The 25761-nt window shown below is 42.1% G+C and overlaps 1 protein-coding gene across 1 annotated transcript in view; it reads right to left on the minus strand.

Annotated features, from left to right (window-relative positions):
- Positions 1 to 12406: 12406 nt before the first annotated feature.
- PNPT1 (polyribonucleotide nucleotidyltransferase 1) overlaps positions 12407 to 25761 on the minus strand; it is a 35114-nt gene continuing 21759 nt past the window's right edge. Inside the window, exons 18-28 of the mRNA XM_067565177.1 lie at positions 25678 to 25731; positions 25462 to 25571; positions 24655 to 24726; positions 24487 to 24550; positions 20444 to 20527; positions 19787 to 19870; positions 18325 to 18431; positions 18190 to 18245; positions 16334 to 16412; positions 14996 to 15043; positions 12407 to 14599 (exon numbers count right to left, since the gene is read on the minus strand). Coding sequence (XP_067421278.1) covers positions 14444 to 14599; positions 14996 to 15043; positions 16334 to 16412; positions 18190 to 18245; positions 18325 to 18431; positions 19787 to 19870; positions 20444 to 20527; positions 24487 to 24550; positions 24655 to 24726; positions 25462 to 25571; positions 25678 to 25731 — 914 coding nt within the window. The 3' untranslated portion in view covers positions 12407 to 14443. The remainder of the gene's footprint in view (positions 14600 to 14995; positions 15044 to 16333; positions 16413 to 18189; positions 18246 to 18324; positions 18432 to 19786; positions 19871 to 20443; positions 20528 to 24486; positions 24551 to 24654; positions 24727 to 25461; positions 25572 to 25677; positions 25732 to 25761) is intronic.

Here is a 25761-nt window from a genome sequence, read left to right on the forward strand (position 1 = left end):
TAACAAGCAATACCTTGGAGGTGAGTCGGAGTTACCGATGAGCTGCGCTCAGCACCACTCTGCCGAAGCCCACGTCTTCCCGCGCCTGCTGGACAATGGCTTAGTTGGATGTGAAGGTATGTACTGGTGACCAGGTGGCAGCTCTGCAGATGTCCTGCATGGGCACTCTTGCTAGGAAGACCATAGACAAAGCTTGAGCTCTGGTTGAGTGCACTGTGATGGTTCCAGGAAGTGGCACCTTTGCCTGCTCATAGCAGAACTTGATGCAGGAAGTTATCCACGAGGAGATGCGCTGGGCAGAAACAGGTGAGCCTTTCATCCATGCGGCCACCACGATGAAGAGCTGCGTCGATCTCCAGAACAGTTTTGTGTGTTCAATGTAGAAAGCCAGGGCCTGTCTCATGTCCAGTGAGTGCCACCTCCTCTCGTCCTCCGAACCGTGAGGTTTGGGAAAAAACACAGGGAGAAATATATCTTGGTTACAATGAAATTGGGAAACTACCTTGGGCAGGAAGGCCGGGTGCGGTCTCAACTGAACCTTATCTGTATAGAACAACATATAGGGGGGCTCCAAGGTCAGCGCCCTAATCTTGGAGACCCTCCTTGCTGACGTAATGGCTACCAAGAAGGCCACGTTCCAGGAAAGGAGAAGCAAAGGGCATGAAGCCATGGGTTCAAAGGGGGCCCCATGAGACGGGAAAGGACCAGGTTGAGGTCCCAAGGAGGCACCAAGTCACGGACCTGCAGATAGAGCCTCTCCACCCCTTTGAGGAAGCTAACCGACATCGGGTGGGAGAACAGCGATCTCCCCTCTAGCAGCTGATGGACCTTTAGGGAGGCCACAACCAATCCCTGGAGCTTTAGCTGAAGCAAATACTCCAGGATCGCCTGTATTCGCGAAAGGCTAGGCAGGATACCCCAGGACTCTGCCCAGCAGGTAAACCGTCTCCACTTAGCCTATTACGAGCTGCACAGAAGGCTTCCTGCTACCAAGCAGGACTTGTTGGACACCTGCGCTGAGCAGGCTTGCTCGCCCTCGGTCAGCCACAGAGCCTCCACACTGTGAGGTGCAGAGAGTTCAGGTCCGGGTGCAACAGGCGACAGTGATCCTGGGACAGGAGATTGTGCTGTCCCGGGAGCTCCAGAGGAGGGGTGATCGAGAGGTCTAACAGCATGCTGAACCAATGCTGGCCCGGCCAGGCTGGAGTGATCAAGATAATGTCCACTTTTTCCCTCTTGATTCTTAGCAGGACTCTGAGTAGGAGTGAAATGGGCAGGAACACATAGATGAAGCTCCCTGACCAGTGCAGGAGGAAAGCATCGGAAATCGACCCAGCCTCTTGACCACGGAGAGAGCAGAACTGTGGGCACTTCTTGTTCCAGGCTGATGTGAACAGGTCCACTTAGGGAGAGCCCCACTCTGGGTGTAGCGACCAATCGTGGCTGGGTAAGAATGACCTGCTGAGGCGGTCCGCCTCATCGTTCCTCACCTCCAGGAGATGAGAGGCTATCATGTGAAAATCGTGACTCATCGCAAAGTCCCACAGACAAATAGCTTCTCTGTAGAGGGCTGAGTAGTGGGCTCCCCCCTGCCTGTTGATGTAGTACATGGCTGCTGTATTGACTGTTAGCACCTGTACCATCCTGCCCGCAGTGAAACTGGGGAACACTCTGCACGCCAGGCAAATGGCCCACAGTTCTTTCACATTGATGTGCAGGCACCTCTCTTCCCTCAACCAGAACCCGTGTGTTGAGGTCGGCACAGATATGTGCCCTCCACCCAATGTCCAAGGCGTCCGATATTAGGGTAACCAAGGCAATTAGTTCCTCGAATAAAACACCCTTCAACACTGCCTGAGGGATCCTCCACCAGTCTAAGGAGGCTAGAATGTGTGGGGGGGACTGTGACCACCCAATCCAGAGGGTGTCTGCTCAGAATGTACACTGAGGCCAGCCACGCTTGAAGCAGTCTGAGCTTCAGGTGAGCCAGCCTCACCACACAGGTGCAGGCCGTCATGTGTCCTAACAGCTGCAGGCACTGCCTGGCTGTTGTCGTAGGGCATTGGTGCAGTTGGGCAATAATGGAGGACATTGCCTTGAAGTGCAACTGGGGCAGAAAGGCCCTGGCCTGAGAAGCATCCAGGATCGCGCCGATGAACTCCATGTGCTGCACTGGATTTAACTTTGACTTTTGTTCGTTTATCAGCAGGCCTAGCTGGCATCAAATGGCGCATGTGAGACTCACACTGCTCTGAACTTGGGACCTGGACCTGGACCTGCCCTTGATTAACCAATCATCTAGGTAGGGGAAAAATGTGTACCCCCTTTCGCCTCAGGTGTGCAGCCATCACCACCATGCATTTGGTAAACAACCTGGGGGCCGAGGACAGGCCGAAGGGTAAAGCTGTAAATTGGTAGTGGAAGCTGGCCACCATGAAGCGAAGGAAGTGCCTGTGGCTGGGGAAGATAGATATGTGAAAATATGAAAGTATGCGTCCTTGAGATCGAGGGCGGCACACCAGTCTCCTGGATCCAGGGAAGGAATTATGGAAGCTAGGGAGACCATGCGAAACTTGAGTCTCTCGATATATTTGTTGATACGATGCAGGTCTAATATGGGCCTTAGATCCCCTTTCACTTTGGGAATGAGGAAGTTCCTCGAGTAGAACCCTCTTCCCGCCATGCCCTGAGGGACCTTTTCCACTGCTCCCAGGCTGAAGAGTCTCCACCTCCTGAATAAGGAATTGCTCGTGAGAGGGGTCCCTGAAGAGGGATGGAGGGATGTTGGAGTGGGAGGGGGGGAAACAAACTGGAGGGCATAGTCCACCAAAACTATGCCAAGGACCCAGCGGTCCAAAGTAATTTTGGCCCACTGAGATCGGAAAGGCGCTAGGCGGTTCAAAAAGGGGTGGAAGGGATCCAGGAAACAGGCTGGGGCGCTGCCCTCGGGTGCACCATCAAAAGCGCCTCCTTTGATTATCCGACTGCCTAGATGACCTCTGAGGAGGAACTGGGGGATGGATTTCGTCTCCTAGACCCCCTATTTCTGTCCCGTTGCCTATAGCTTGAGAATGGTCGAGGTTGATACCTCTGTTGCTGCTGCACCTGGGGACGTGACTGATGCCTAGAGGACCGTGGTGTGTAAAGGCCCAGGAAGAGGAGCGTGGCCCTTGAGTCCTTCAGACCATGCAACTTAACATCAGTCTGGTCCGAGAAAAAGACTGACCTGTTGAAGGGAAGGTCCTAGATGGACTGCTGGACCTCTTGGGACAGCCCGGAGGATTGGAGCCATTAGCATCTGCTCATGCAGATGGTGGAGGCTATGGCCCTGCCCACCGAGTCAGCAGCATCCGAGGATGCCTGGAGCGCTGCTCTAGCCACCGTGGTACTCTCTTCCACAATGATATTAAAGTCAAGTGCCTGGTCCTGGGGCAGAGCACCAGCGAAGCGACTCAGCGAGTCCCACAGGTTAAAATTATTCCTGCCCAGGAGAGCCTGCTGATTGGCAATCCTAAACTGTAGGTTTGCTGTGGAATAAATCTCTCCCCCAAACAAGTCCAGCTTTTTGTTGACCTTGTTTTTTTGGAGTAGACCCCAGCTGCCCCTGCCTATCCCTCTGGTTGGCAGCGTCCACCACCAGAGTCCCAGGGGAGGGGTGGGTGAACAGATACTCAAACTCCTTGGCTGGGATGTAATATTTCCTCTCGGCCCCTTTAGATGTCAGCGCAACGGAAGAGGGAGTTTGCCACAGGGCCTTCACTATTTTGAGCACCCCTTCATGGACGGGGATGGCTACTCGAGCTGAGGCAGCTGCTCCTAGGATGTTAAAAAGGCTGTCCGACATCTCTTTTAGCTCCTCCACCTCCAGCCCCAAGTTGGAGGCCACCCTTTTAAGCAGCTCCTGGTGCACCCTGAAATCATCCAGGGGCGCTGAGTGACCCTGGGAGTTTGCTTCTTCTGGTGAGAAGGAGGATTGGACAGCGGGAAGTGGCACCCCTTCCTGCCAATGAGCGGTCCCCACAGAAGTCCCCTCATGTGGGTCTGAATCATCGTCTGAGGACGAGTGGTGGACCTTTCCTGGTACTGGTGGCACTGACTGCACACCTGAGGACTTGATGGACTGTGGTTCCAGTCCTACTGGGAAACCCCAGGGCCCTCAGTATGGCCATTGGGGTGGCCACTTCCCTTGAAGCCACCCGGGGACTACCTGCGTCTGGGGCTCTGGCATCTTTTGTTGATGGTGACTCACCTTGCGACTACCCCCCTGGGAGCACACCAAGGCACCATATGAAGACTATGGTGGGGCTGCCTCAGAGGTTCCCGCTATGTGCTACCGAGCCTGGGGGGAGCGATGCCCCGATCCAGGGGTGCTCCGTTGCTCCACAGAACGTCCTCTCAACACCGCCAACCTCGACAACGAGGAGAAGTTCCATCAACACCGCAAACAGTGCGGTACCAAGGACTTGCGGCACTGTTTCTCTCTCAGTGCCGAGTTGAACTTCGGCAACTGCGTTCGGCGCCGTCTCAGTGTGGGCGAACTCCTCGGTGCCGAGTCTGTCTCCAACGACCGGGTTCTGCGCCATTTGGGTGCGGGCGAACTCTTTGGTGCTGGGGAGCAGAAGTGGCAGGATCGATCTGTGGAGCAGCACCATATCCTGGAGTGGGCTTCCCCTGGTGCCAGAGATCGAGACTGGCGTCGGGATGGTGACTCTGTCTCCCGTCTCGATGCAGGTCGGCCTGATGACCGCAACCTGGAACGGCTTCTAGGGGCGCAGCACTGCTCCACCCTAGGCGACTGGCCTGCAGGAGATCTTCCTCCCCACACCAGGGATTTCCTGAGCCATTCAGGGGGACCCAACACAGGCTTCTCCTGTGACACTGGCCCCTTCTCCCTCGGTGGAGGCCGGGGCGGAAGCAGAATAGGCAAGGCCAGCAAGGCTCTTGCCGCCTGAAAGGCCTCTGGTGTCGATGGCGCTGGCAGATGCAGAGGGGTTCCTCCGCTTCCCGGAGTCAGGGGTGGCTCCCTGATCAGAGATGCTGGCTCTGGTGAACGGGTGTCCGTAGTCCAGCCCTGGTGTGGCTCAGTGTTCGACCCCACCTGTTTGAATGGTGTGGGGGACTGATCTCGTTCCGAGCGCTATTTCCGCTTCTTCTTTGGTACTGGAGATGATGTATGATGCCGAGTTGTGACCAGTGCCGTCAGTGCACTCTGCAGCGACCCCACGCTCGGTACTGAGACGGAGCGGGTCGGCTCGGAGGCCGGATGAAGCGCTGCCTCTATGAGCAAGGCTTTCAAATGGATTTCACTATCCTTCTGAGTCCTTGGTTAGAAAGGCTTCTAAATCTTGCACTTCTCCTTGCGATGGGCTTCCCGCAAACACTTCAGACAGCTGTTGTGAGGGTCGCTGAGCGGGAAAGCCTTCCCGCAGGAGCCACATGGTTTGAAGCCCAGTGACTGGGGCATACCCTGGTCTCAGCTAAGTCCCAGCCAGGACTACCCTAGGTACTAACTACCACTATTAACAGTTACTTAATCTAACAAACACAAACAATGATAACAGTTCAAACAATGGGGAATGAAGCACTTGCAATGCAAGCAAAGGCAGTTCCAGCAACTGTCAAGGGCAGAAAGAAGGAACTGAGGGAGCGTAGGGCTAGCAGCGCCTCATATACTGCGACATGTGCACAGAGCTTCAGGGAGCACTGGAGCCAGCACTATGGGATCTGCTAAGGGGAAAAAAGTTCCGGTAATCGTGCACAGAGGCGTGCACATACCTATAATGGAATGGACATGAGCAAGCACTCTAAGAATAGATAGCAGAAGGAAAAAAACAAAAAAACCCATGACTTAAGTTACACAAGACATACACGATCTCAAGCCATTAAAAGAGAATACGACTGTGAATAACAACCCTTAAACACATAGCCTCATATGGGGCCCTTAATGGCCTTGGTGTCTGGCTATTCAAACTCAGACACTGCTCCACCTGTGCCCTCCACCCTGATGGCAGTTTTCTCCCCTTTGCCTCACAGTTATTATGCAGGACACAAAAGGCAGCTATAATCAGTAGGATATTTTTCTCATTGATATCTATTCACTTGAGTAAACCCCACCAGCATCCCTTCTAGCTCCTGAAAGCACATTCAACTGTCATTCTGCACTCGAGATCACAACAGGCACTTCCAAATCATCAATGATAAGCTGCTGGTCAGGAAACAATGTCTGCTTGCAGCTTCCTGAACTGCCCTGTGTTCTTAAAGATGTGAGCAACATGCACCTTCTCTGGCCAGCCACACTGATATCAGTGAAGTATCCACTGTGATCCAGCACTACTTGCATAACCATAGAAAAGTAGCCCATTCTGTTAATGTACTCTGTGGCAATGGGCTGGGGCCATCTACTGCGCATCGCACTTAAGGAACCCCATTGCTACAAATCTATCCAATATTTCCTGCACCTGTTGAAAGTCTCAGTCCTGCATAGCAGATGATTAATGGCCCTACATACTTCTATGACAATGGCACCCAATGTGGATTTTCCAACCGCAAATGATTTCCCACTGACTGGTAGCAATCTGGCATTGCAAGCTTCCAAAGCGCAATTGCCGCTTGCTTCTCCACTGTCAATGCAGCTCTCGTTCAGGTGTTCATGTGCTGGATAGCTGATGTGAGCTTGGAACACATATTCAGCAATGTGACCTTTCACAGTCAAAAGCTCTGCAGCCACTGCTCATTGTCCCAACCCCACACTGTTACATGATCCAACCAGTCAGTGCTGGTTTCTCAGCCCCAGAAGAGTTCCACCTGCAACTGCTCTGTGAATGCCACCAGCAACCTGGAATTTTTTTGCCTGGCTATGTCCCCTAGCAAACTGTCTTCAAAGATATCCACAAGATGTCTTTCTCATTGTGATCCTGGGTCCTGCAGTACTTCCTAAAAGTCTGCATATTTAAAAGAACCATGTGTCCTGTATTTGCAACATTAATGAGAATAGTACTGAGCTCTATGGGCTTCATGCTCCTGTCAGATGGCATAGAACAAAAAGTGTCAAGAGGGACTGCGGGATTTTTAAATAGTAATGCAAAAGTTATGGGATGTGGAAGGTATTATGGGATGGAGAAAGATGGCAACTTGACCCCTAGCTCCCAGAAATCCCCTGGGCAAATCATTACTATCTCATAAAACATGTCCCAAAAAGCACTATGCTGGATAACGGTGTGTGGCACACCAGGATAGGATACCTACCCATGATTCACCATGCTTTACATTGATGCAAGCACTTCGGGTGATGCATCACTAGTGCAAGCAGACAAATATTCAAATGCTCAAGGGATACACAAACTTTGGTGGCTGAATACCAATGCAACTTGCATCGACCAAAGTTTGTAGTGTAGACATGGTCTCAGTCTCTATCCGCCAGGCAGTGCTGGTCAGAAAAAAAGTTCGGTTTTTACTAGAGATTTAAAGTAGCAATGTCATCTGGAAAGAAAGCTCTTCATGTCCTACAGCCCTTGTAGGATTTATATGAAAAAATAAGGCTAGCAATACTATATACACACTGCTGAGGTTGTACTTTAGGGGTTTTCTGGATAGCTAGCAATATAATGGAGGGAAGCTTATGAAAGCACTTTATACATATTTTACACCCAAATGAAAGCTCAGTGAGGTAAATTCCCTCTATGGATTCTTCTAGGCTTTCTATACCAAATATTATGTTCCTCCAATGCAAAAAAAAAAAAAAAAAAAAAACCCGAACAAAACAAAAACAAAAAAACAACCCTCCCCCCCTCCCCCCCCAAACAAAAAAAACACAAAAAAACCTCCAACCACTCTTATAACGGATATGTTTTTGTCTTTAGGATATGTAAAATGTCAGATATTTTCAAAGTATTTTCAGAGTAAATGCCACTTACAAGGTCTTCACCCTCTCCTCCCTCAGCCTCCTCATTTCAAATTACAAACTGAACACTTCCATATAATCAATACATGCCATATCTAAGTGTAAACATGCCCTTTCTCTGGGCCTTTTCTATTTCTGTGTCTTGAAATGAGATGAGAAATAGAAAACAGCATTCATAAAGATTCTATACAGTCAATGTATATAATTTCTCAATACAGACAACATTTTGTAAGGAAAAAATAATCCGCTTGAGATCTGTAAGGATGATAACAATTGTAAAAGCAATTTTTATTTTGTAACACAAGTTACATAACTGAATATTTAAATCTAGGGGAATAAACGTTTCCATACCAATTACCTTGTATCCTGTTTAACCCACAGCAAATTTTTGGCCAAATGGAAAATGTGTGACCTGACATCCTCTCTTAGACTGGCCTCTTCCCCCAGTCAGAGCAATTTGGGCTGGACTTTGGTATGCCTGCAGATATCTGAGACTAATCAGATTTGTCTATACCCCTCTGCCTTTGAGTCACACAAGTACTTACAAAGCAGTATGGAAAACACTATTTTTCTTAAGAGACTACATAAATCATGTTTTCAACTTTTTAAACTATATATCAGGATTCTCAAGGTGCCATCACGAAGATATCCAAAGGACTTCTCATATAGGGCAGAACAGGGGAAATGTTAGTCTCAGAAATGAAATCAGGTAACGTTTTCCATTTTAGATTCTGTCCTCCCCCCCAGCCAGATTCATTTGGCATGCAGTGAACAGAAAGAAAAATTAATACAAAGGGAGCAATAAAGCAGGACAGAAATAAGGTTACACCTCCCCTTTCCTAAAATTAGAAGCATGGATCTGTTTTGGGAACACTATTTAGAGTGCCTTGCTGCCAAAGGATGTTTCTGCAGAGAAGCAAAGGTCAAGCCAGTGGTGCTGTATACAAGTGTTGATGGATGAGCAGGTGAGTTTACTTACACTTCCTCTGTGATGGCTGCCACCCTTTCTGCCCAAGAGATCCCCAAAATGGGGGTGGGAGGGGAGAGAATGTTGAGAGGGCTCTGATCACTCCTGGAATAGGTTTATTTGTAACAGAAGATGCTACAATGACACTGATACTTATGACACTTAGCAATGGAAGATTTGGGTGCTTTGAGGTTCAGACCTGGTGGAAGGAAATCTATGTTTTCCCGAATCGATCCTTTCTATTAAGCTATATTTTAAGAATTCTTTTCACATCTAGAATGTGCCTCAAATTCTCTTTTGGGTGCTGAGGCTTTGAGCAAAATCACGGGAGAATTATTTCCTGTGAAGTATGGAAATGAGAGTTAACCTTTGTTATAAATGGCTGTGGTGTACAAAAAACCAAACCAACCCACACCACCTTGCCCTGGTCAACCATATAATAAAAAGCAACTTCTGAGAGCAGAGCTTCTAGGGAGACTTCTTGTTGGTGTGATTGCAACAAGGAATTATGTAACGAGAGATAGATGTCATTGGTTGGAATAGATGAGTTGTGAGACCCTGCAGCACTGGGTACTGACCACATAGAGAAGACAGGATTAAATTGTTGGTCCGGATAGATATACTGCCAGTAGGTGCCTCAACACCACGGGTGACCAATCAGAAACTCGGATGATCCTGAGTTCATATATTTGGCTGTATTAAAAAGCATGTTGTTCAAATGAGCCCGCTTTACTAAGCGATCCAGATCACTCCTTCATGTTGACCACCTATCATCTGTAATTATTTACCAGCAAAGGTTTTATATTTTTTTCCAGGATCATTGACAGAGATATTGAATAGCACTGAGCCAAGAACAGATCCCTAGGGCACACCACTAGAAACACCTCCTATTGGATGATGATGATTCCTCATTTATGACTATTATTGAGTTTTATCAGTTAGCCAGATTTTAATATATCTAAATAAGGATTTTGTCTGCTGAGAAGATGAACGAAGTCTTCTTTGACATACCTATTAGAGATGGGGGAAGACATACAGAAGATAATTCAGCCACCTTTGAGCCGGAGCATCTATTCTCAGTCATTTTTGGTTTGCTTCACCAGGAAGAAAAGATGTGCCTTTGTTTTGCAGCTTGATGGGAATGGTTCCACCTGAAGTTGACTTAGTTCAGCTGGAATATTTCCTGATTCTGAGTTTTGTATCTGCTCACGGCTTAGCTAGTCTGTTTGTGTGTGATATCCCTTGTATAAGCGATCCTACCAATTTGACCTCTTGGCCACGTGATCTGCACCTTTTCAATATTTAGAATTAAAGTAAGTAGGGCATACAAAGTTCATTCATTTTGTGGACTCTGGTCTGTAGGGCCAACCTGATTGCTCTTGACTCTAGCAAGTGGATGCAGTGGGCCCACTCTGACCTTGAACAACCCCTGCATATTATGGGTACGCCAGCTGAGCTCTCAATTTTGAGAGGATGACATCTATGATCACACGTGTGTGTGGGGGAGTGGGGAGGGGTTGGACTGTGATGGGAAAATCCTACCATCATGGACTACCACTGGGATTCCGAACCTGTTTCACTGTTGGCAGAAACCACTCGGAATTTTCTTTGCATCTCTTCCTGGGAATGGCTCCTGGCCTGTAAAAAATTTCCAAAAGGATGTGGAAGAGCTTGAAAAGTTACAGAATATCTATGCTGCACTGTCCTCCAAATCCACTTGCCTGAAGTCATTTGGAACCATCCGTTTGCTAACTGGAACATCCCGCCTCCAGGCTTACTTCTGGGGCTCTTTTCCAGTGGTTTTGATTCTCTTTGCCTTTTCAAGGGGCAGAGGAAGGCGGTAGGACAGGTTTCTTTTCTTGTCTTATTCACTTTTGGATTTTAGCCTGCAGTTGAGGGGGAGTTAGCCTGCAGTTGAGGTGCAGTTTGAGTCCCATGCTCTGTCACATATACAAATGGAGAGAAACTAGTTAGTACTAGTTTTGGTTTTTATATTGCATTTTAATTCCTTTTTAACATTTCAGCTTGCATACCATCTTCTGCATCTGTATGTGTGCCCTGTGCAGCATCTAGATTTAAAGTCTTCGCACACCCAGCTGGTTGAACTCAAATTACAATTTTTTGCACTTATAAATGCATCCATGCATCTCAAAGCACTTGATAAATGCTGATTCTCAGGCAAAACACCCCTGTGAGATAGCTAATGCTAATTTTACAAGTGGGTAAACTGAATCACAGAAAGTTGAGTGACTTGCCCAAGGTCACAGCAAATGGTGACAAAAGAAAAGAATCCAGGAGTCCCGGCTCATAGGTCTCTATTATCCACATACTGGAATCTATAAGACACCAAGAGTTGTTTGGAACACATACAAAACTCTACTTTCCTGTGACACCTGCAAAAAAAAAACCTGAACAACTGTTAGGCTGCTGTCTTGTGAGACCACTGCCTATTATTCTGACCAATCCTGTCTATTTCCTTGTACTCCCCGTCCATACCCACCCACTGCTTTGTTTTATACTTAGACTGTAAGTTCTCTGAGGCAGGGACCATCTTTTTGTTCTGTCTAGCACAAGGGGGTTGTGGTCCATGATTAGTAAATAGAGTCGTAGATGCTACAGTAATATAAATGTAAATAATTAAATAATAAAAGATTAGGGCTTCCAGACATACAGAATCAGATGCCTAAAACTTTAGGCACTTTTCGTATCTACGTTATTTCCTTGAAGTAGAGTTATGGTCACAAAAGTGACCACGTAAAAATTCTCACACGAGATCCATAATCAAAAGATCTGGCCCATGCTGACATTTAGTTTTATATCTGCTTACTTTAACATAAATATGTTTTTACTCTTATTAGCCCAGAAAAGCCAATCCAGCTAGGGAAGGAGTTTGGTTCTTTTTTGCTTATGGATCAATTATTAATTAAGCTCCAAATGCAAATTCTTTATTATTGGTGGTGTTCAAGTCAGAAAGAACTTCAGATTCACCTAACACATTCAGTTTGCAGGGCTAGCACTTACAAAAGTAAGGAGTGAGCTCATTTGATTGAAACAAATTTGGAACACTACAATGCCATTTTTGCAGTATCATTTTTTAGAGTATAACCACACTTTGACTAGTTAAGTGATCTACATTTGCCTGTCCAACATTTCATATTAAATTAAAACATGTCAGTCCTAGCCATTCAAATTATCTAATTATTAATCTTCACAACCAGGTGAAGAATTGGATTCAGGTTAGATTGCAAGCCATCAACTTCACTGCACATCTAGTGGAGTGCCTTATTAAACCTCTAAGATTGAGACGCAATTCTGTGCCTGAAGAACAAAATAAATATATTCACTTTAGTAACCATATTGATTCCTTGGTCAACTGCTAAAAGAAAAATGTAATAGAAGAGCTTCAGTGTCTATGGAAGAGACTGAGAGACAGTTTCTCACTGGAAATACTATAACAGTGAGAGAAGTGAACTAGCAAAAGATTGGTGGGGGAAAAATTATATTTCAAGCTGATATGGTGAGGAAAAAAGACTACAATATAACTGGGTCAATGTTCTTTTAATATTTACTTAGAATAAAAAAATAGCAAAATAATTGTGGCTGTACTTTCACGCAAGTGTTCACATTTCTCCTCTTCCAAACACATGTTTATTTTGTACTAAGAGATAAGTATTTCCCTGTATGTTGCTCCACTTTTTTTTTTTTTTTATTATTCTGGCAGCGTCAGAGTCTAATTGCCACTGGACAGAAGGCCTGGTTTTCTGTTAGGCATGATCTTCAAAGTTTGAGACTGGCAAGGGAACGTGTGCCTTCTTAATTGATTTTAGAAGCCTCCATACATTTGGTTAGATAAACAGTTAATTCTTATAAGCTTTTTAAAATGTCCCTTGAGCTTTGGAGAATCTGATGAAATCATCTTGACTGAACATAATTCAGTAGAGGAATTTTAACGCTCTTAAAGACAAGCTTTTTGAAAAGCATACCAAACAAAAATGTTTAAAAAAATCTCTTATAGTCTCAATATTCCTATTTCTTCTTACTGTTATATATTTTATTTTGGGAGGATTCATCAGGTCTAACAGATACTCTGTGTTTTCCCACTCCTTTCCACTATCCATAGCAGTATTATAAAATTGCTAGTATTCCACATAAATGTGGTGCTCTAACTTTAGTTTTTGTAAATTACAATATTTATGTATGAAATGATGAATCATGAAACTAAGGTTAAAGTGTTACTCATGCTAAAGTAGTGAATTCCACATATCTTGCAGATTGCTGAGAATTTTTCCTTATGTCCTTCATTATAGAGTTGTCCTCTGCAATTGGGCTTTGACAGAGGTACATTTTGCTAACTTAAGAGCTAAACTAAAAATGGAACATCCCAATAATCAAAAGTTGTGGAGTTAGTTTTTCCTTATGTAAAGGACTGTCAGAGAGGGAGGGCTTCTTATCTTTACATTTACGTTGGAATGCTATCAGATACTTCTGAAACATTAACTCTGAAAATGGCTATTCTATAGAACTACAGAGGCCTGGCTCTTCAACCTATGCAACTGGAGGTTCTTTGATTCTCACCATTCTTACTCTGAATAGTAGTATAAAATATTGATGGAATTTTAGCCAAGTTTTCCAACAGCATCTTAAAATTATGAGACTTTACATCACCTCTGAACTTTGAGTGTGTGTTTCTATATATTTATTTAATTCACTATCGTCAGCCTATAGGTTCTAGCATAGTATGCTTTTATTAAAAGTGGAATTATTCGGTTATCGTGTTATTTTCCAAATAAAATGCATAGATACCATTCTTTTCCAGGGACCAACTGCCAAAATATTAAAGGTTCCACATTCACAAAATATTTCTTAAAAATGAATTAAATTAAGTTTATTTTTGCATTTCCCTAAATCACATATAGCTTCTCCAGTCCAGAGAACAAGATTGTTGTAAACCAGTAATGTGTTACGTTATTACTAAAAAATTGAATTTGTCAATGACATGGCATGATTTTTACCTTCATTTTATAAACAGTCACATTTGTCTACTGTCCCATTGGCTGCTAAAGAAAAATGCACACAATATTCTTTTGAAAAATTTTAAAACTAAGGGTATTGTACAGTCAAATGCATATTAGGGAGATGCTATAAAACATTTGTGTGTAAGGGTGACAGCTTTAGGCATTCCAGAATGCAGTCAGAACTTTCAAGGAAGTAGCAAACTTTACATTTCTTTAAACTTGCTTTGTATCTGCTCTTTGGCATTAAAAGTAGTACTTCTCAAAAATAAAGATAGCTCTTTTCTGATAGCTTATATATGGTAGCCTACCCAGAGTCTAGAATTGTCAATTTTTCCTGTGCAATTTTACATAATTTGTAATACTATAACAAAACTAAGCTTTTTGTAACCATAGAATGAGATGGTGATGAGAAGTTCAATAGTAACCAGCAACAAACAGTATTCATACAAAATTAAAATGTATCTGTACAATATACAAACCTGTCATTCACAGTGAAATATTTGTTCACTCATTGAAAGTACAGTACTAACATGTCTGTAACAGTTCCTATGATCTTACTAGTCAACAGGATGAGCTAGATGGCTCTGGAATTGCACCTCCCATTACAATATTGTTTTTGTCACTTAGGGTTTTAATCACAGTTGTGGCTGGTGACTGAAGTACTTTACGTGAAAGCCTCATTCTGCCATCACTTGGATCACGTCCAAAGTATTTCACCTGTTAAGAAGAAATGAGATTACTTTCAGACTTTGACAGATTACATTAAGTTTCAGTGTAAGAACTAACTGTATAAAACTGAAGAAACAAAATTTAAGGTGAATACTAAACACTGATATCAAGAACATAAATTTTCATGGGCACCATTAAATCCATTTTGCACAATCAATTCCTAGATCCACTGAAGTCAATGGCTAAAACCCCATTTACTCCAAAGGAGCAGGATCAGGCTTTTTTAACTAAGGTACAAAGCTATCTAGTTTTTTGTAGCAGATGTAGCCATATTCTCCTATGCAAACACAAAACAAGGACAACATGCAAACTATTACACCTTCAGATAATGAACCAAAATTTACAACAACATTTTTTCAACACTTCCAAGGTTTAAATAAATACCTGAATTTCTTGGCCAATATCTAATCCCAGGGCACTAGGATGCTTAATCTAGAACACAATATTGACATAATTAGACAAAAAGTTCTTAAAATTCAGAAAGTTATAGACAGTTTTACTAAGAGTAATGGGTACATAAAAGCTTTTTGTACAGGCTTCTGTTTTACTTAAAATATAGTACTGCAACTTAACAGGAATTAAATGGGATAAAAGTTTTCCAACTAGAATGGAGAATTTAAACTGTTTAAGATACCCTGGCAGAACCACAATATGCGCTATGGCGAAAAGCAAAAGTTAAATGCCAAAAATCCAGTAGCTCTGAGGGCAATATTCTTCTCTCACTAACAGCTGATCTCAGTGGAGCTATACACCAGTATACAAGGTATGAACGTGGTCCTAAATACTAAATTATCCCAGCCTAAGAGGGGTATTATTCAGCACATACATAAAACTATTTGTTTCTTGAAACATCTATACCACTGTGGCAATCTCTTGTTGAGGCAGCACCAGTATGCAACATGATAGGACACTGCTGGTGCCACTAATCTCTGTGGGAGCATGCAGTCAGTTCACATAAAGTTCAGAAACTAAGCAAGGAAACAGGTTTTCATGGTAGCCAATGCAGGAGATAAATTTTTCAGAAGTATATCATGCATAAGACCAGGACCAATCTTTACCTGTCAGGTATTAATCCAAGGCCTAAAATGTATTAGTTAGGAAGAAAATAACTCTACTGCCATGTCCCAAGGTACACCACATGCAATTAAATGAAATAAAATAGTAATGTACAGTTTATCATACTATACTGATTTTTAATATTGCCAACTTTATATAAATAATCCTTTTAAATTCTACTTACTACTTCTGTTTTTGTTAAACCTGTTTTTGCCTCATACACAACACCTACAGGCCAAGACCAGCATGAAGGACAGGGAAAAAGATTTACTATCCAGGGGCAATGCCTCAATAAGAAGCCAACCTCCATCACCCATTCATAGGTAAAAAAGTCAGAGTGCTGGGATTCTTACCAGACCTTGACTGTGCCTCTGTCTTTCTCATCAGCTTCTGGGTCTTTCTGATCAGCTTCTGGCTAATAAATGTCTGAAAGCTGAAGCTCTTACTATTTTCCACATAAACACCCTTACATCTGATTGCTGTTAGGAAGGGCAATATAATGTCCCTTTAATTATACAGCCTTTTGCTGCTGCAACAAGGGTAGTTTGCTACACTACCCCTTCTCCCAGCCCATTTGAACAATTTAATTTAAAAAATTAGGAGGAAATCTTGACTGCCTTCCTGTTTTTCTATTAATTTGAAGAACTTTTTTTTTTTTTTTTTTACCTTTCTTTGATCAAGTTGTGAATTGTGAAGTAGTACTGGAGACATATTCGGATACAGTTTTACCATCACTCCAATATCTCTGCATCATAAAAGAGTTTGGTTATTTCAAAATAATTTGTCTAGAGAGATGTACATTTATTCTGGCTCATGGTGCCAATGGAAATATAAATTGAATTTCCCGAGTAAGATTTGACTGGTCCTTTTTTGTTGTTGTTGTTTACCTGTCAGAACAGAGGAAGTGCACTCATTTATTTAAACTGTCTGTACTGAAATGCAAGCTTCATTTTCAGTAACAAGTGACTAGTACTTATTTTTCTAGGTTTATATTTTAAATCAATATATACCATTTATGGCAAATGGCTGGCTCTGCTATAGTGGGTCCAGTGCTTTTCCCTCTAGTGGTGGGTCAGGGCATCACCTTTTGACCCTGTTTCTGGAGTTGGCCATTTCAGTAGCACCCAGTGCTTGAAGTTGTGATTCTTTCCCCAGGTCTATTTCCCACTCTGCCCCTTCAGCTTCTTGGGCTCCCTGCCCTCCTTCCCCTTGGGCAAGGTGTCCCCTGGCCCCCCTGCCTGGGGAACCTCTCAGTCTTGTTCCCCTTTTCAGCAGGGTTCTTTCCCCCCTACACCTCAGTGTCTGAGAAGTCCCTCTGCTCGGCCTGAGCAGGGTTTCCCCAGCCAGGTCTCTGTACCCTTGGGCCAGGGTTTTGGGAGGAAAGCCTCCTTCCCAGCATTTCCCCTTCACCTGGTTTTCTCATCCTCCAGGTCAGTTCCAGCACTCCTCCAACACTACTGCCAGCTCTCCTCAGTCTCTCCCCTGTCTGGCTGGAGCAGGGTTTTTTTTAATCAGGTCTCTGGCAGGGCCTTGACTGGCCTCAGGTGCTCTAACTGACCTGTAGTAATCTCTCCTCAGTTTACAGGCAACAAGGCTCTGATCATTCTGAGGCTTGTATACCTCCCTTCTATCACTTTCCTGCTTTGCGCCCGCCCGCGTCTCAGAACCCAAATGGTATCACTCTCCTGCTCCCAGAACTCAAATAGAGATCCCACTCCTGCTGCCTTCCGACCCTGCTGCATCACACATTGTAATGAAGGAAAGGCAAATGCCTACTACATCTCTGAATACCAACATGTTAGAGGCCTTAAAAATACATAAGACAGATACAAAGCTCTGTTGAGAAAGGAGAAGAGAATAATTTTTCAACAGAAAACTACAAGGAGTGGAGCTGGCAGCAATCTCAGCAGCAGCCCAGTGATTTTTGACATAAGTCTTGGAGGGTAGCACATCTGTCCTGAAGTGCTTTTACAACATTTTTGTACTTTGTCAGAAAGGAAATGTATATTATAAAATAGTATCTAGTTTTATAAGGGTTCCCACTTATAAAAGGGTCTGTTTATCTACATTCTTAATACAGCCTAATAATCTTCTGCAATGTGTCTACATAGATTTAACTGGCACCAAGTTACTCGACATGCAGGTCTGTCTGGCTCGCCTGCTCTTGGGAAGAGATTTCTCTTCTGGTGGTATCACAAAAAGATTTGTGCAAACTAGGACTTCAAAACTTCTATCCTAGAGAATTAGTACACAGTCCAAACTCTTCCCAAACAATAATCCTTCCATGACCCTTGAGTTCTCAAGGCCAATGTCTCACTGAATCTTTCAGTTTCATACACCTGGAAGATAACTCCAGAACTTGCATTCCTGTTTTCTAGAGGGATATAAATAATATGTAATGAGTTAACACAAGTCTCTCTACTTATATTGTAAATGATGATTTAAAAAAATATCCCAGGACTACCTGACATAAGGAAGTGTGTGTAAGTTCATTTCAACTTCAGAAGACAAATATATCTCACCTAAGTTCAGTTATTGTGGCTGTATAAACTGCTCCAAATTCCAACTGATGCTCCTGCTGCAGAAAAAAAAAATCTGTAAGACACAGGTTCGTAAAATAAAGAAATACAAAGCAAATAATGAAAGTCTGTCCTTACATCATCTTTGCAGATTTCATTAATAAACTCTTGTGCTTCATGCATAGCATTAGGTGTTGGGGCAAACACAGAAAATGTCTCTTCATCCAATTGACTCACAGTTACCCCTTAAAAATAAAAATACACATGAAATTAAACACTGACAACAAACATGAAATTAAAATTTCCTCTACAGCTAACCCAGTAAGGCGGAAATTCACACCACTGCAGACCTATATAAAAAACTTCTGTGGAGCATGTGATCTTGTGTGGGCCTGCTATGTTATAGTGAATTTTACCTGAAGGGTCCATTTACAACAAAACCAAAGCCATGTCAATGTACTGTCATCAGAATACGCACACCTTTAGTTGGGCCATACACTCATTTGTTTATATTGTGGCCTGGACAACATTGTATAGAACTGCTCTGCTGAAGCAAGAGGGTTTCCAGGCAGGCTGTTGTCACAGTAAGTGATATACTGTGGTCATTAAACCTGAGCTGTACCCAGGAACTGCAAGTCTGAGCCCTAGGTACACGCTACCAGGCAACACAATCTTAGTTCTGTCCTCTTTGATGCCAACAACACACATTACCATTCTGCTGCCCTTACAGATGCTACAGAACATTTGAAGAACAGAGCTCATGAGCACTGAAGGACCAAGTTTAACACCTGCTCTTTGCTACAACAAAATTCAGGTTTAGGTCAGGCGTAGCAAACAGGAGCTGCTTGCGTGTGAAACGAAGACATACCGCTCCAGATTTGCTAAATGTTACCTCCCCTTCAACCTTGCCCCAGATTACCTTCAATTACCCCTCAATAAGCCCTGAAGTTCACTTGCATGTATACCACTGGACTGCTAATAATCCTGATGGCAAAAAGACACCCTCGTACACCTCTGCAGACACAATCTAAAAAACTTGGCATCAAAATAAGGCACACTTGATCCTTCAAAGTACACATGCACCTCTCCTCTCAGTTATAGTTCTGCCAAGATGCTCCAACTCATCCCTCCATCATTCAACACAGCTACACAAAACAGTGAAGGCAGTTGGAATGCGCACAGATAAATGCTGGAATTCAAATCTTGGGAGCATAACACTATAGCACATTTTCTTAGAAATTCATCGAGTCTACTTACTATAGCAGAACACCTCACCTCCTACTCCACTTACTGAACCATTCACAGAGACTATTGCCAGCTCCCGAGGCAGAATTAAGATTGTTCTGTGGGGCTGTAGTGTACCTTCACTGTATTCCTTGGTTTTCTGATGTTTACCTTAGCCACTCCTCAAATACCAGAAGGGCACAAGACATCAATGGGCAATGTTAACTCTGCATTAAGTCTTTGGGCATTTAATAATCTGGTGTGCTACTACTGTCAAAGTGAAATACCACAGAGTAAGGATTCCCCATACACTGAAGGAAAACTAATATCACATCGATACAATTTCAATAGAAAAAAAAAAATCACATTCTCTTACCAGTTTCAGCTTGAAGTTTTTTTAAATTATAGCCACCTGGGCCAACAAACCTCATTCTTTTTGATAGTGGCACCTGAACAGTTTCTGAAAGAGAGTATGTAAGTCACAGTCTGAAATACAGAGTTTATAAATTCTTGTGGTCTTTCTAAGATCAAGGGATATTCATTTATGTTTTAATTTTTGTGACTTGCTGTGTAAATATTTGTTAAATACGCTAATGAAATATTTTTCTCTCTCAACAATTGAATGAAGTTTAACTACAAAGATCAGCATAAGTTCTTTTGTTCAGGAATTCTAGTAGAATTCTAGGAATTCACAATAAAAACACACAGATGGTCAAAGCCACCGCTCATAGGTATGTATGTATGTAAGTAACTTACACAGATTTAGTGAGAGGGGCACCAACAGGCAGAACTGGGAATTTAAAATAAGAATGAGGCAATATCTTCCCACTCTCAAAACAACATTTGAAATCCTTAAATTTAACCAAGTTTCACAAATCTTGGGGGAGGAAGGGTAACACTGAGCCAACAAAAATAAACCCCCCTACACATATTACTGAGGACCATTAGAACAAAATATTTTGAACAAAAGCTTATTTCAAATATCTCATCTTAAAAGTTAGAAATACACAATTATATAATGCTATATTATTACCTACAACTGGACCATTTTCTTTTCTGTTTGGTCTGGGCTTTGCAATTGTTTTGTTCATAATTTGCAAGATTTCTCTCTTTGCAACTGCGGAAGAAAAAGACAATACTATATTTAAAGTGTAAACAAACTTACGTTATGTTTGCTTTTAAATTTGAGAGGCAGTATACAAGGAGGCTGCTTAACCTAATGTGAGCATCTAGCATGACAAATGTAATATATTTGGCATACATTTACAGACATAGGTCATTATGGAACGTGTACTTCTATTCTAGACAAATGTGTCTGTAGTCTCTCTCCTTTATAAGAGCCTTGAATCTTCAGCACAATGTATTGGTACAGACAGCCTCAGACCTGAAGTGCTGTGTGCTATTGTCAGTAATTCTAAAAAATTATTATATAAACATCCTCAGGTCAAAGGAACTACAGACCTTCAAAGATTACAACAGCTCTGCAGTACCTCAAAAACAAATGTCCTTGTTTTATTCTCTTCATGCTTGTATAACACTTCATGCCCTCCCTTTTCTTTATATTACTTATTAATAAAATGATTAGATGGTAATATTTATAAAAATGTACTTTTTTGTTTAAATCCAAGCTACTAGTCAGGAAGGATAAGCTACTCTGTTTGGGGGGAGGAAGTACCATGATTTTAACATGTCATGATCTACATAAAGATGGTCTTTAAAAAATATTAATGATTTCCTTCACAGAAAGCAATTTAGTTTAATAAAAGATGTTCTCCCAGCAATAGTCACAACTTTAGGTCAAAGCAAACATTTCTGTTTAGACAATGTATTTTCCAAAAAGCTATCCATCCAAAGCTGAGTAATGAAGGTTTCCACAAGGAGGCTGGGAGAGTCCTGGCTACACACTTCAGGAAGAAGGAATGCTGGGTGGCACAATTCACAGGCCACATGTAAACAGTTAACACGATTTAGTCACTTCCCATGAAGTGTTTGGTTAACAGCTTTAAAAGCAGATTCTCAAAACCTTGGTTTAGCAGTTTCAGATAAAAAATTCAAGCACTCCTGTGAACAGGCATGCACCATCCCTGTCTTCTAATGCCCAGAAACCTCTCAGACACTCCAGTGAGCAGCATCTCCGTGTTATTTATTTTCCTACTGCCAATATCAATACAGTTTTGTGCAGCCCAGTATTTAGAGTGATTCTTTGCCTTGTTTCATAGGACCAGAGAGAAACAGAGATCTCCCTCCCTTGGGATCTCACAACATAGTGGGCACAGCTAACCCAATCCTCTTTCCTTTTATTTTCTTCCTGGTCTTCTTTTATAATCCTCAGCTGATGGTCTCTCAGGCCGATCAACTAATTAGCCACATATTCCCCCATTAGTCTTTTCCAGCAGACCCAATTAGTACCTAAGTGACCAGAGGGCTAGCTCACTTCTTAGTCTCCAGCACTCTGTCACAACCCTTCATATATCAATTTTTGGAGACTATCTAAACAACAATTAAACTCTGGCAGGAGTGACGGACTTTTTGTGATGATGCAAGAGGGTACATGGAATCCCCTTTTAGTCTTGCTAATGCTTCACTTGGTTCTTATACAGCTGAGTTACACAGGATACTCATGCTCAAAGACATTACTGATTTTGAACATTCTCCCAAAGCACAGCATTTACTTTAGCAGTATTAAAAAAAACAAAACAAAAAACATCCAACACCTCACGGGTCAATAATTTGCTAATTTTTGTGTAATTTTGTTTGTCCAGATGTTCCAGTCACAGTAAGAAGAGTAAGCAAAAGAGGATTTCTCTGTTTTATAGGACAGAAAGCTGCCCCTACAAATTTATCTTCCAGAGACTTTGTCTTTTTAGCTATGGAGGCTGTTGTGGCATCCCAAAATCCTGCTTACAGCATGGCTGAAACTGCACTATCAACAAGTGTTTCAATGAGAACTGTTATAAATCATGCTGCCTACAGAGGTAGCTCATAGCTGTGCATTTGCATCTGTGATGCACAATGAGAACAAAAAATTGCTCTACAACCAACCATAAATCCCTCAATTCAAAGGATTGTGCATTAAGTCATAGGATGATTTTTCTGCCACTTTGTGGGTAGTAGATTTTTAAATGTGTGGATTGGGGAGCTGGTGAGATGAGGTGCTAGTACTGCTGAGGTTGGATAGCCTGGTCCTCCCATTAGATACTGCTGAGGCTGATGGGGTTACTCCCTTTCCTCTCCTTTAGGCTCTGGCAAACCAATGCTCTGCTCCAGGGTAAGGGCAGCGCAGCTTCAAGGGGCCATGAGGCTGGCTGCCTAGTGGTCAAGTGGAACAGAAGTGTTGGTGTGTGACTGGATGAAAGACACAGGCAGCAGTAGTGGGAAGGGGGACAGAGTGCCACTCCTTCCTTTTCTCCCCTTGGTTCCTAATGGGTGCAAGCAACTGAGACCTTCTAAAAATAAAAAACTTATTTTGTCAGTGTATATGAACTTCCCATACAAGCATTAATTTGCCTGTTTCATCTTCAAAAGACCCACTTGTTTTTGGTCACCTTTTATTATCTGTACATTTATTTGTTCAAATTCCAAAAGTGGTTACCATAGATTATAAAAATCTACTTGATCCTGATATAAAGTTGTCTGTCATTTTTCCCATTGAAAGGATTTTCCATAACTTGTTCTGAACACCACTAACATTTGGGATGGGGAATCTGTCTTTTTCCGAAAAGAGCTATCACACACCTGGCTGTTCATAGTAACTGTGTTATCAATAGATCCTTCCCCAACCCAATCATCTCCTTCAGACTAACTTCACAATCACTATATGCTCTGCATATAGACTAACTTTAATTACCTTGAAAATTCTATTTATTATTTTCCTCCAAAATACTATCTTAGGGCATTCCCATCATAAAGGTCCCTATTCATCCACATATTCTCCAGCATTTAGGACTTCAATTTTCCTTAGTTTAAATGGAGTAAGGTATCTTGTAATACATTTCCTTAACATTTACACAAACAGATGAAGTTTTGTCCTTCCTTCAGGTATCTTCCCATTGCTCCAAAACAGTATCTGTTTTCAAATCCTTTTCCCATTTACTCCAAATGTTAACCTTCTAGATCAATCAGTAAGAATCTGTTGCACCACACAGCAATCAGGCACTCTGAGTTAGCCTTTCCCGTAATTAGCATTTCTATCCTAAATTGTCTCCTGAAATTTGGGTTTACTACATCTGAGTTGATACAATGTTTCGGATTTGATATCACTAGTTGCAAATAAGCTAAAATTGAAATATTGATATTCTGTCTTCTGGAGTGGGTCCACAGAGAGTTTTCTTATTTACTCTTGGGAACTTATTATCTCACACTATTTTTATTTGAAATTCCTTTAGAGTTCTTTTTGGTATCTGGATGGTAGGGTCTGAAATGGAATTGGTTTCCAAAATTTTCATTTTTTTTTAAACCATTGATATACAGCCAACCAAGACAAATTTACTTTTTTTCCAACAAGTCATTTTTCAGTTTTGAAACAAAGGGAGGAAAGTTAATTTCATATAGCCAATTGAGAATAGAAGAAATCTTGAGTCCTAAATCCTTTGTTTCGTTCAGCCAAACTCAAACATATCCTACAACTATTTAGTCATAGATCTTCCAGCCCAATATTTAATATTTCAAATTTAGTATTAGTATAATAGTCTGATAGATCATTGAATTAATTTCTTTCACAATATAAATCATATATTGTGCTGGATTGGTAATCATTGGTGTCACATTGTCTGTATATAGTGCACTTTTACATTCCATTTTATTAACTGCAACCCTTGTAATGGACATTTTCCATACCTCGACAGGATTTGGAATTTATAAGAGGGCTGGGAACTGCCAGACTTCGTGAAGACAGTATATGAGTTGAAGTAAAGTATTTCTCTCTTTTTATACAGGAGCATATAAAGAAATTAAATATCAGCAGTCCACAGCACACTAATCTTTCAGATGGGATATGAGTTTTGTATATACAAAAATAATGAAAAGTTAAGAATTAGTCTCTTTTAAAATGGGTACAACATTCAAATGTGGACTTACCTGTGGCTTGTTGGATGGCTTCCATTACAATTTTTAGTGGTATCCCTGGTAGTTTTATATCAGCCTAATGTGGAAAAAGAATTAAATGACATCAATATGCAAGGAAGGCCTGTTGTCCAGGGATATTTTCCATAGTTCATTTTAAGGGGATTTAATAAATTAACATACCTGCAAAGCAGTTATTCCTTTATTAGTACCAGCCATTTTGAAGTCCATATCACCATTGTAATCTTCAATTCCCTTCAGGGGCACATGAAAACAAGTACTTAAAACAAGCTAAATTAAATCCACATTTGACACTGCAGTAAAGGGTCACACTAAACATTTCCTAAGTTACACCCTCTCACCTATAAGTCAGAGTTTTTGTTTGCTAGACTCAAAGTTGCTTCTCAAGACTTCAATGCTTTTCTTTAGTACTATTTCACTATAACTTTAGGCATTCCTCTTTTGCATTCTATGAACTACTGCAGACATATATATATATATTAATAAAACAATGGTTTGGTTTTGTACCATGAATACCAATTCAGAAGGAACAAGTAACACTCACAGAGAAAAATGATCTCTGAATAACCAGCTAATTAGGAAGAAGGAAAGATGGAAGACTTACTCAATGTACTTACTCAACTGACTGCTTGACAGTTAACAGGGTGGCACTGAAGGTAGCTATCTAACTTATGCCTCTCCTTTCCCCAAATGGAAGAGGCAGAACTCACTAGAAGTGGAGAATTAACTCCACTTAAAGTGGAGTTTAAAGGAAAGGGGGCAGACAGTAGCACAACAATGAAGATATGGTTATTAGATATGCTTAAGGATGTCTTCCCCCAAAAGGGGAAAAAAACAAAACAGAAAATACTGAATTACTGCATAGTTATGGATGTATTACATGTTCCCAAAATATTCTGGATAAATATTCCAAGAGACTTTGGAAGCTTTATCTGATAGGAGGGAAAAAACCCTGCTAGAAACACTCACCAGAATGTCTGTCAGCAAACGATAATCCTCAATTTCTCCATTTTTTTCAGGATTACACCTGGTAACCAGTCCTACTGCTACACCTGCCACAGCAGTTGATATTGGGACTCCTAACAGCAGTAAGTGAAAATATTTGTCTTATCTTGTCATGCCCAAATTTATTGCCTTTTAATGTATAAATGAATTTATTTTCTGCATACATTTCATATATTGTACCTGCATCCATTAATGCCAAACTTCCACCACATACAGAAGCCATGGAAGAAGATCCTACACAGAGTCAGATAATGGAGATGTATT

Source organism: Emydura macquarii, unplaced genomic scaffold, assembly GCF_026122565.2.
Source record: "Emydura macquarii macquarii isolate MOO-44397 ecotype Brisbane River unplaced genomic scaffold, CSIRO-AGI_Emac_v2 contig_2676, whole genome shotgun sequence".
Taxonomy (NCBI): domain Eukaryota; kingdom Metazoa; phylum Chordata; order Testudines; family Chelidae; genus Emydura; species Emydura macquarii.